The sequence below is a fragment of the Barbus barbus genome, assembly GCF_936440315.1.
Source record: "Barbus barbus genome assembly, chromosome: 29".
In the NCBI taxonomy this organism is placed as follows: domain Eukaryota; kingdom Metazoa; phylum Chordata; class Actinopteri; order Cypriniformes; family Cyprinidae; genus Barbus; species Barbus barbus.
The window spans coordinates 28,853,043-28,865,577 of NC_136757.1; the positions used below are offsets into that span (position 1 = coordinate 28,853,043).

Genomic DNA, 12,535 nt, shown 5'->3' on the forward strand with positions numbered 1-12,535 from the left:
TAATGAAAAACTAACCGAAATGAGCTGAAGTATAAAAATGATTATAACTAAATTTAAATAAAAATAAACTGTTTAGAAAGAAAAAATTAAAAATAATTATGAAAATAAAAGCTAATTCAAAATAGGAATAAATATTATAATAATATATAATTAATACCAAAATAGCACTGATGCGTGTTTTCAGTGCTGCACACAGTTCTCTCATCTGTTTTTGTGATGAATACCTTAGACATTTAATATTACATCATGATTAATAATCATGACTAATTAGTGTACAGTAGTAGATTATTTCTTATTTTCAACTGTGATGCTCAGTGTGGGGGAATATTACTTTTAAAGTCAACATGAAATCCATATTTACTTCCTTAATTCACATTTCTGGTGTAAATGTGAATGATTCATTAGTGCATGTTATTCTTAAGAGATGCTTGTCTTCATAATCATTCATCAGAATGTAATAATTAGCTCTGTTTCTCTGAAACAACTTTCATTTTCAGTCGTTTGATGCATTTAATGGGAATGTTTTTAACTGTGTTTATTAGTAAATACATTAAACAAATAATCTACACTGTTTTGGGTCATTTTAAGGCATAAAACTAAAAGAAACTAATCAAAGTATTGGAGTACTTGTGTTCCGGATATTCAGTGTTGAGTGTGTGAGGTCAAAGGTCGTGTGTGGTGTGTGTGTCCCGCAGCGGCGCGGACGCTGCAGATCTTTAACATGGAGATGAAGAGTAAAGTCAAGGCTCACACCATGACGGATGAAGTGCTGTTCTGGAGGTGGATCTCGGTGAACACCGTCGCCCTGGTTACAGACACGGCCGTCTATCATTGGAGCATGGAGGGAGACTCTCAGCCGATCAAGATGTTCGATCGTCACGCCAGTCTCGCGGGATGCCAGATCATCAACTACAGAACGGACGAGCAGCAGAAGTGGCTCCTGCTCATCGGGATATCAGCGCAGGTGAGTGTGTGTGTGTGTGTGAGAGAGAGAGAGAGAGAGAGAGTATGTGTGTGTGTGTGAGAGAGAGAGAGAGAGTGTGTGTGTGTGTGTGTGTGTGAGTGAGAGAGAGTGTGTGTGTGTGTGTGTGTGTGAGTGAGAGAGAGTGTGTGTGTGTGTGTGTGAGAGAGAGAGAGAGAGAGAGAGAGAGAGAGTGTGTGTACCTGTTTATACTGCATTGTGGGGGACCAAATGTCCCCACAAGGATAGTAAAACCTGAAATATTTGACATTGTGGGAACCGGCCTGCGACAAAATATTGTTTGGTCAGTATAAAGTAATAGAAGTCTATGGAAAGTCTGCACAATTCACAGAAGCACATAAATACCAGGTACACACACTCACACACTCTCTCTCACACTCTTTCTGTGTGTGTGTGTGAGAGAGAGTGTGTGTGTGTGTGTGTGTGTGTGTACCTGGTATTTATCATGTTATAGGGACCAAATGTCCCCACAAGGATAATAACATCAGTAAATTTTGACCTTGTGGGGACATTTTAGGTCCCCATGAGGAAACAAGATTATTAATAATACAGAATAAGTTTTTTGAAAATGTAAAAATGCAGAAGGTTTCCTGTAAGGGGTAGGGTTAGGTGTAGTGTTGGTGTAGGGCTATAGAAAATACAGTTTGTACAGTAGAAAAACCATTACGCCTATGGAATGTCTCCATAAAAACGCGTGCGTGTGTGAAGGTAATTCATCTTTCAGTTTTGCTGCACCAGCACTTGCATGATGTATTGGGACGACGACACTGAATAAACACTCATTTTTCACATTTTTGTGCTGATTGTCGGGGAAAGATTCTCTGAACTTTGACATACATTTTGAAGCTTGTTTCTGCCATGGTGTAACAATTTATAAGCTCAAAAGGGAATTGTATATAAATAATTACAATTAATTATGATTAATTACAATTATTTATATCGGCTGACAGTAATCGCATAATTAAATTGCCATCATCTAATCTGTCCGTCCAGCAAACATTCAGTGTAAGTTAATATCAACTCTAAGAATGGATACTTTCTTGGCCACAGAAAATGCCTTTCTAAGTATTAATACATTAGAGCATGTAGTAAGGGTCAAAAATCGTAAAGGGACATTAATTTGCAAGGCAGAACCAGAAACTGATGTAATTTGTGCACAAGGGTTTTATTAACTAAACACTAACACAGAGTAGTCTAACAAACAAACAAACAAACAAACAATCACTCATACATGGGAAAGGGCTAATGAGAGTTGATGGATGAAACCATCAGGAAACCAGAGAATGAAGCTATGAAAAGAGTCAGTTAACCACCTGAATAAAACCATCAGCGCCATTCATAACAGGGTCTATAAACTAGAACACAAGAACAGTAATAATATGCACAATGATCTGAAGATATGTGTGTTCATTCAAAGAAAGGTTTTTCTATGACTGAATTAGAGAAGAGTGCATTTTTATGATATAATGTGTTTTTCCTAAGGGAATATGAGTTGCTCTGCCCGCATTCCTTTGAGCAATAAAACACGTGTTATCAGATCAGTTGCCATGGAACCAGAGGTTCTTAGGTGTTAATGCATTTATAATGAAGGGTCTTTTGGGTTAGGTGAGGGGGCATAAGAGATTATTTGTTAAATATAGCAAATAGTTTTGTGTCTGATTGGTCCAAATGTTACAATGGGATAAATAACACCATAAATTAATAAAAAGGTAATTGCACATTTTTTATCTCACAATTTGGACTGACTTACTATTACAAATTTATATCTCATGTTTATGATTTTTTCCCCCATCAGAATTCTTGCAATCTTGCAATTCAATTATTTAGTTTTTAGTCATTTTTATATTTTTGTATTTTATTTTAATTTTTTATTGAATTTTTTTTTTTAATTTGACATTTTTATGATTGAATAAATTTTTAGTGTTTTACTCGTATTGTTTTTATTATTTTAAATGTATATTATTTAATTTTAGCAAGTGTTTTATTTTTTATAGTTTTTTAATTAGTCATTGTAAATTTACATTTTTATGATTGAATATTGTTTGTTGTATTTTTATTTTTAAATGATTTAATATTAGTTTAATCTTAATGGTTTTCCATTTTAAAGCAATTAAAAAATCAGTTATTAAAAGTCTATATTTTAAAGTAAAATATAGATATTGAATGAAAAACTTGAACTTAAAAAAACTACATGAAATAATGAACAAGCTGAAGTGCTAAAATGATTCAAGCTAAAATTTAAATAAAAATAAATTAAATCTATTTAGATATAAAAATAAAACTAATTTAGAAATATAAAATGATGTAAAGATGTAAAATCAATTACAATGCAATTTATTTCTGTGATGTGCAGCTGTATTTCCAGCATCATTACTCCAGTCTTCAGTGTCACATGATCTTCAGAAATTATTCTAATATACTGATTTACTGCTCAACAAACATTTCTGATTATTATCAATGTTGAAAACAATTCATGTTTTTGTGAAAACTGAGACATTTCATTTTTCAGGATTCTTTGATGAACAGAAATTTCAAAAGAACAGCATTTATTTAACTTTTGTAACATTCTAAATGTTTTACTGTGACTTCTGATGAATGTAATAAGTGTTAGTTTGTGAATGTTGGCTTGGTGTGTAACTCTGTCCTGGTCTCTGGCTCCTGCAGCAGAATCGGGTGGTCGGTGCCATGCAGTTGTTCTCTGTGGACCGTAAGGTTTCTCAGCCCATCGAGGGTCACGCGGCTGCGTTTGGACATTATAAACTGGAGGGAAACACAAACGCTTCGACGCTCTTCTGCTTCGCCATCAGAGGGCAGGCGGGAGGAAAGGTGGCATTAGACGCCATCACATTCATACGGCTGAGTTGAGTGTGTTTATGTGGTTTTTCTGGAGCATAAAGCTGTTTTTTGTCTTCTCCAGCTGCACATCATCGAGGTCGGTCAGCCTCAGGCCGGTAACCAACCCTTCACTAAGAAAGCAGTGGACGTGTTTTTCCCTCCTGAAGCACAGACGGACTTTCCCGTGGCCATGCAGGTCAAACCTTTACCACACTAATGAGACATCAGTCACTTCCGGAAGTAAAAACTCCATTCATTTTCTCCAGACAAATTGATTTTTTAACAAAAACTGATAAACCTTTAAAGACAGAGCTGTTGTGAGCTCTGAGGTTGTTAATCATTTGAATGTGCTTTTGCTGAACCCATCTGTTCACATTAACTTATTTTTTAAATAATCATGTTTAATAGCAGAATTCATGGTTGAAAACTACATTACCCATGATGCTGTACAGAAATTCTACCAATCAGAGAGTTGCGGCAAGCAAAGTGCACCAATAGAGATATTTAGCTCCGCCCCCTCCCACGAAACATCATGATGTAATCAAGCTGGTCTCCCCATGCTCTTAAAATACTTAAATATTTGTATATATATATATATGCATATTTTGCAGTAAACTTGGATCTATAAATACAACCAACAACTTTACATTAGTAGCTTTATATTTCTCTGTCGTAATTAATTCAATTATGTTATTCACAATGCTGGGTAGATTACTTTCAAATTGTTGTCCGTTACTGATTACATGATGAAAATTGTAGTTGGTAATGTAATCTAGGTAATGCTTACTTTCTAGATGACTTTTTACCTAACTTGCTTTAAACTTCCCATTAAATGTGCCACACTGATATTAAAAAGCACAGAGAAAGAAAACATATTTCGTTATTTGATATCACCGTCATAATGTGCATTAAACAGGCTTAATGTAAAAACTTCAGTGGGTTTGAGAGTTAATAAAAAGCTAATATTTAATTCACTCATAAAATAATATATAATAAAACACTTGAACACTAAAAACAGAAATGTTTAATTTGTTTACCTGCATGTCTATGTGATCATTTACCTACATCAGAAAACTGTGACCATCCAAATGTCTGATCCTCAGGGATATTTCAACTTAATATTTTATGTCAAAGTGGGTGGCTGAAAAAAAAAAAGTTTTGTGAATCCCTGCATTACATAAACAAATATTAATAAAACAGCAGTGGCATCACATGTCTAAAGTTTTCAGAGATAATAGTATCACTTTAAGATTTTTAAAGAAGAATAATTAGGGAAAATCAATAAATTATGAATAATTTGCTGACGTTTTATTAGTATGTAATCATGTAATCCATAAAAATTAACTGCAATCTGATTATGAGCATTTTAAAATGTAATACAATCTAATTATGAGTACTTCATTTATTGAATCTGATTACTGTATGTAAACCAGATGATGTGTAATCAGTTACTACCAGCACTGGTCATTCACAGTGCTTCGTGGGATTGTAGTTATTTCTCTTATTTAAGTTGTTAAGTTCACAGTTTTGTATCTATGTCTTTCTGTCCAATTTTCATTTACTTTTTTGCTTCAAATCAAAGTTTGCAATGTTGTGATTCTCCTCGTAGCTGTTTGGTTTGGTTCATACACTCAATGGCCACTTTATTAGGTACACCTTGCTAGTACCGGGTCGGACCCACTTTTGCCTTCAGAAGTGCCTTAATTCGTGGCATAGATTCAACAAGGTGATGGAAACATTCCTCAAGAGATGTTGGTCCATATTGACATGATAGCATCACGCAGTTACTGCAGATTTGTGGGCTGCACGTCCATGATGCGAATCTCCCGCTCCAGCACATCCCAAAGGTGCTCTATTGGATTGAGATCTGGTGACTGTGGAGGCCATTTGAGTAAAGTGAACTCATTGTCATGTTCAAGAAACCAGTCTGAGATGATTTGAGCTTTGTGACATGGTGCATTATCCTGCTGGAAGTAGCCATCAGAGGATGGGTACACTGTAGTCATAAAGGGATGGACATGGTCAGCAACAATACTCAGGTAGGCGGTGGCGTTTAAACGATGCTCAATTGGTACTAAGAGGCCCAAAGTGTGCCAAGAATATATCCCCCACACCATTACACCACCACCACCAGCCTGAACCGTTGAGACAAGGCAGGATGGATCCATGCTTTCATGTTCTTTACGCCAAATTCTGACCCTACCATCTGAATATTGCAGCAGAAATCGAGACTCATCAGTCCAATCTTCTATTGTCCAATTTTGGTGAGCCTGTGTGAATTGTAGCCTCCGTTTCCTGTTCTTAGCTGACAGGAGCGGCACCCGGTGTGGTCTTCTGTTGCTGTAGCCCATCTGCTTCAGGGTTCGATGTGTTGTGTGTTCAGAGACGGTATTCTGCATACCTTGGTTGTAACGAGTGGTTATTTGAGTTACTGTTGCCTTTCATCTCTAATCAGTCTGCTCATTCTCCTCTGATCTCTGACATCAACAAGGCATTTTCGTCACACAACTGCAGCTCACTGGATATTTTCTCTTTTTCGGACCATTCTCTGTAAACCCTAGAGATGGTTGTGTGTGAAAATCCCAGTAGATCAGCAGTTTTTGAAATACTCAGACCAGCCCGTCTGGCACCAACAACCATTTCACGTTCAAAGTCACTTAAATCCCCTTTCTTCCCCCTTTATTCTGATGCTCGGTTTGAACTTCAGCAAGTCGTCTTCACCACATCTAGATGCCTAAATGCATTGAGTTGCTGGCATGTGATTGGCTGATTAGCAATTTGTGTTACCAAGCAATTGAACAGGTGTCCCTAATAAAGTGGCTGGTGAGTGTATCTTATAATGCTTTAATGTAGACTCTTTTAAAAGTCCCTATGGGAAAAATGAATGGTAAAAATACTTCCATTAAAAGTACTGGTATAGATGCACTCTATTACCTGATGACAGAAGAGTTGCTGATCACATGTTGAATTATGTTCACGTGCACTCTTGTGTTTTCTCTCTCAGATCGGCACTAAGCACGGCGTCATCTACCTCATCACTAAATACGGTTATTTTCACATGTATGATCTGGAGTCGGGCGTGTGTATTTACATGAACCGCATCAGCGCTGAAACCATATTCGTCACGGCCGCTCACGAGAGCACATCCGGGATCATCGGGGTCAATAAGAAGGGGCAGGTACACACATCTGTACATACAACACTGAAAACTGTGGCTTGCACCAGTGGCCTAGGCCCCCTCATTTACATGTCCTCAAAACTTTGAAGCCTTTATCACACTTCTGCGTTCGAAAAAGCGGAAGATTCAAATAGTGCGGGGCTTTTCACATGTCGCGCCTAAAAAAGCGTGGAAAACGCTAGGCGCGTCGCTTTCTCCTTCTTTCCAAGCGCTCTGTAGCGTCTGCTGTTGCTAAGCAACCTAGAACCATGCTCTCCATGAAGTTTCAGCAAAGGATAAATGGATTTCCAGCAGTAAAAATCGCATGCTACTAAATTTATCAATTAAAAATAAGTTTGATCATCTTAATCAAGTTATATTCTCCGTGATTGCGTGCAACGATTGAATGTCATTATACTGTGAACAAGAACGGGAGGAGGTTAATCACAATAAATATTATGAAAAAATAAACTAAATAATATAAAAAATTTAATTAAATCAGTCTGAGTATTCCTCTGGCAGTAACTCATTTTAAGATGAGCCCCCCCAAAATTAAAATTCTGGCTACACCACTGGCTTGCACAAGAAAACAGGCCAAAAACATCAATAGAATGCATGCTTTCTGGTGTCCAGCATTGTGCATTTTATATTTCCTTTACTGATGCATGAACTGAACTGGGTTTGTCTGTTATTATAAGCTACATGTTATGTTTATTATGCTCATAGTTAGCATTCTGTTTGCTGTATATCATAATAAATTGAATGTTTTTTAAAAGTTGAAATTGCTGTTCCAATATAATTAAAAATGACAAAAAATAATAATTACATTCATTTTAGGTCTATTTAATTTTCAATATATTTAATACATTTTATATGTATGTATGTATGAGTATATATGTGTGTGTGTGTGTGTGTGGTTTATAGTTTTTACATTTATTTATGTTTACCTATTTTTTATGTCTTTGTTTATTGATTTGATTGAATGTGAAGTATTTTATCTGTCAGAATTAGCATTAAATTAGTATTTAATCTGTCAGAAGAGTTATTATATATACTAATAAGCATCAAGTATTATAGAGGTATAATTACAGCTAAATATAAAATAATAATTATAATTAAATGTATAACTAAATAAATATAATTAAATTAAATATAATTATTTAAACAATTGCTTTTAAACTGCTGATTAATTAATAAGAGTCCATTCCAGTATTCCAGAGTTATAATTATAACTAAATCTAAAATAAAAAATTCTTAAATAAATATATAATATATAAAAAAAATCTTATTAAATAAATATAGAACTAAATAAACATATTATAATTAAATATAATAATAATAAAAAACTGATTTATAAAATGACAATTGACCAAGGATGTTCAATATTTCAGTTATAATTATAACTAAATATAATAATTAGAATTGAATAAATACAATTATTAAAAATAACAGCTTTTAAAATGAAAATTGATCAATGAGAGTCAAGTATTCCAGAGTTATATTTATAACTGAATATAAAATAATACTTAAAAATAAATCAATATAAAACTGAATAAATATAATAATTAAATACAATAATAAAAAAAACAGCTTTTGACTAATCAGAATAAAATATTCCAAAGTTATAATTATAATGAAATTGTAATTATGAATAAACAAATAAGATTAAATTGTATTATTATTATTTAAAAACATTTATTTTTTAAAAAAATTTTAAATAACAATTGGTTTAGATTTTCATCCCAATCTGTCCAAAAGTTTCAGTTTTCAATGATCGTGTTTAGTTACTCCACGTGTGTCACTAATGTGTGTGTGTGTGTTTAGGTGCTGTCGGTGTGTGTGGAGGAGGAGAATGTAGTAAATTACGTGACTAACGTGCTGCAGAATCCCGAGCTGGCGTTGCGTTTGGCGTTACGCAGCGATCTTCCCGGAGCCGAGGAGCTCCTGACACACAAGTTCAACACGCTCTTCTCTCAGGGCAACTACACCGAGGCGGCCAAAGTCGCAGCGTCGGCTCCCAAGGTCCCTGAAAACACACACACACACAGAGCTCAAACAGAGTCACACTGAATCATTGTCCGGCTGCTTTTAAATGAACATTTCATTATAAAACAAAAGTTCTTCTTTGGCCAGATTAGCCTACACTGTCTTAAAGCATAAACACAGGCTTCACTCCCGTCTTTTCCTCTGTTTCTCAGGGTGTGTTGCGAACGGCAGAGACCGTCCGGCGGTTCCAGGCCGTCCCGGCGCAGGGTGGCCAGCCGTCTCCGCTGCTGCAGTATTTCGGGGTTCTGCTGGACCGCGGGCAGCTCAATAAGCTGGAGTCGGTGGAGCTCTGCAGGCCGGTGCTGCAGCAGGGACGAACACAGCTGCTGGAGAAGTGGCTCAAGGGAGAGAAGGTGCCATATTCATCACTCTTTACCATTTATTACTTATCAACTCATTCATTTGTTCAGTTTATCTGTGCATTTATACAGCATGGAAAATAAAAGTTAAATTTACATAGCATTTTTTGACAGTTTAAACAAAACGACTCACCCACCACAGATATTACATTTGAAGTTTTTAATTAAATTATATATTTTTTAAAATGACTTAAAATATGTAATTTGTAAACAATATTTTTTGCAAGGGTTTCTGTTAACATCGGCTTAAAGTTTTGAAGTGAAATTTAAATTGTTGTGCATTATTTGTCAAAGGAATGATCAGTTGACATCTCAATTTTTATTTTTTGTCTGTTTAAAAATTAAGTTGGTTAAAATGCATCTATAATATTTAATTATTATGCATGAAATATGCACTTGATTGGCCATGGTCTATAACACTTACCGTAAAATGCTATTTTAGTATAATTTGTATAGTTTTATAGCATTTAGCATTTATTATAATTTTGAATTCTCTTTTAATTTTATATTTTAAAGTATTTATTTTTAATTTCTATATAAATTTTATATATAGATCTCAGTTTTAGTTCTAGTAATTTTAGTGCTTCAACTGAAACTTATTTATTTTATTTAGTTGCCAAGGCAACGTTTTCATTTAAGTAATTTTCATTAAGTTTACATTCAATTTTTTATCTAATAGCTATATTTTAATCTTACCTAATATATTTTTCAGCTTGATTTCAATGCCGTTTTAATATTAGTTAATTACTTTTGATGGTTGGATTGGCCCTGTCTTTTATAGTATTTATTATTTTTTTGAATTAGCTTTTTATTTAACATTTTCAGTTTTCATTAAAATTTTGTTTTTATTTTTACTTTTTATTTTTATATTTTACTCATTTTGTTGTGTACTTTTTAAATTTATAGTAGTTTTTATTTATTTATTTTTTTCACTTCTATATAGATTTTTATCTTAGTTTTAGTGCTTCAACTAAAACTCATTTATTTCATTCGGTTGTCAAGGCAACATTTCTAAATTTTGCCTACATTAAGTTAAATTAAGATGAGGTTTTTCATCTGATATTTATATGTATTTTTTTCAGCTTTATTTCAGCTACCCAAAACTATTTGTAAAGTAGTTGAAGTATTAGACAACAATGACAACACTGAAAGTGACTTGAGTGTTTGCCGTCCGGTTAGTGATGTTTTTCCCATGATGCCCTGCAGCTGGAGTGCTCGGAGGAGTTGGGTGATCTGGTGAAGGCGGCTGACGTCACTCTGGCCCTCAGCGTTTACCTGCGAGCGAATGTTCCTGCTAAAGTCGTGCAGTGCTTCGCTGAGACGGCGCAGTTCCAGAAGATAGTGCTCTATGCTAAGAAGGTACCGGCGTTCCCCTCAAACACTCTATTCCGCCCTCATCTGTGTCTCTGCTCTGGTGTGACTGACGTGTTGTTTTGGGGCAGATGGGATATTCTCCAGACTGGGTGATGCTGTTGAGGAGTGTGATGAGATCCGGTCCTGATCAGGGCCTTCAGTTTGCTCAGATGCTGGTTCAGGATGAAGAACCGCTGGTCAACATCAACCAGGTATCAAACACGGACATTTCAGTTATTTCTAGAGTGAAATCGATCTAGTGCACTTAAATGTTTGTGTCCCTTCAGATTCACTTTCTTGTTAACTAAAACTAAAACCATAAAAAAAAAATGTTTTGTTACTTGAAATAATCTTTAACTTTAAATAAATAAATAAATAAAATAAACATGACAAAACTGAAAAACAGAAACAGAAAATTGTAAACATTTTCATTTAAAATTTTAAAAATTTGATTTTTTTATTTAAAAATGTAAAAATTTGAATTGAAAATTTGGAAAATTTGAATTTAAAAAAGTTACAATTTTAATTTAAAAATGTAAAAATGTTAATTTAAAAATGTAAAAATGTTAATTTAAAAATGTAAAAATTAATTTAAAAATGTAAAAATTTTAATTTAAACAGAAAATATAAAAATAAACACAAGTTACTAAAACTTTAAAATTAAAATTAAAACCGAAAATATAAAAATTACTTACTAAAACTTTAATTAAAATTAAAATGAAAAACAGAAGATTTAAAAATTAAAATAAATGACTAAAACTTTAAAATTAAAATAGAAAATAGAAAAATAAAAATGAGTTATTAAAACTTTAATTAAAATTAAACTAAAAATCTAAATATAAAGCTAAAAAAGAGTAGCTTAAACTTTAACTAAAATTAAAACAGAAAATATAAAACTAAAGACTAGTTACTAAAACCCAGTTAAAATGAAAATAAAAACAGAAAATATAAACAGAAAAACTAGTTAGTAAAACTTTAATTAATTAAAATAAAAACAAAATATAAAAATAAAACTAATTTAAAATATTAATAAAAGCTATAACAGGATATCTAAAAATAGCACTGCTCCACACCGTGACTGCACTCATCACTGACCCTGTGTGTGTGTGTGTGTGTTTTGAGGTGGTGGATGTCTTTATGGAGGGGAATCTAGTGCAGCAGTGTACTTCATTCCTATTGGACGCTCTGAAGAACAACAGGCCGGAGGAGGGGCCTCTGCAGACACGCCTCCTGGAGATGAACCTCATTCACGCCCCTCAGGTGAACCAATCAAACACACAATCGTCAATTTGATTTCACAGATACTATTTAAACTAAACTGATCTAGACAATGACATCTCTGAACTCAATAATGAAATGCCTTTAACTGAAAATTGAGTGTTTCATCTTATTTCTATACATTACTGACACTCTATCCTCCAATTTGATACTGTTAAGTGCTTGACACAATCTGTATTGTTAAAAGCGCTATATAAATAAAGCTGACTTGACTTGACAAAGCTCATGCAACCGCGAGAGCGATTCGAAAGCTTAAGGATCCGTCTGCTCTCTTATCGCTCTCGCAGTACTATGATGTCATTCTGCGCAGCGCCGCTTCAAGTCGAACGCACCTATTATTATACAAGATGAGTACCACCACAATATTATAATAATGTCTGAGAAACTTTTGAACTTGGACCATCTGAGAACCAGTGTTATTTTAGTTTTTTCTATTTTTAGTTTTAATTTAATAAAAAAAAATTTTGACCATTTAATAACTAGTTTTTTTTATTATTATTATTATTTATATTCTATTATAGTATT

At 33.9% G+C, this 12,535-nt stretch overlaps 2 protein-coding genes across 3 annotated transcripts in view; both read left to right on the forward strand.

Moving 5' to 3' along the window:
• Nucleotides 1–12,535, forward strand: part of LOC306849892 (uncharacterized protein) — a gene marked incomplete at its 5' end in the record, with an annotated part of 704,045 nt that overhangs the window by 660,208 nt on the left and 31,302 nt on the right. The gene's annotated exons all lie outside the window — the stretch shown is intronic.
• Nucleotides 1–12,535, forward strand: part of LOC306848858 (clathrin heavy chain 1-like) — a 58,943-nt gene that overhangs the window by 21,523 nt on the left and 24,885 nt on the right. For both annotated transcript variants that reach the window (XM_079383611.1, XM_079383610.1), the window contains exons 3-11: nucleotides 696–964; nucleotides 3,647–3,808; nucleotides 3,900–4,013; nucleotides 6,822–6,995; nucleotides 8,799–8,996; nucleotides 9,173–9,373; nucleotides 10,586–10,738; nucleotides 10,822–10,944; nucleotides 11,855–11,992. In XM_079383611.1, the coding sequence (XP_079239737.1) occupies nucleotides 696–964; nucleotides 3,647–3,808; nucleotides 3,900–4,013; nucleotides 6,822–6,995; nucleotides 8,799–8,996; nucleotides 9,173–9,373; nucleotides 10,586–10,738; nucleotides 10,822–10,944; nucleotides 11,855–11,992 (1,532 nt within the window). The remainder of the gene's footprint in view (nucleotides 1–695; nucleotides 965–3,646; nucleotides 3,809–3,899; nucleotides 4,014–6,821; nucleotides 6,996–8,798; nucleotides 8,997–9,172; nucleotides 9,374–10,585; nucleotides 10,739–10,821; nucleotides 10,945–11,854; nucleotides 11,993–12,535) is intronic.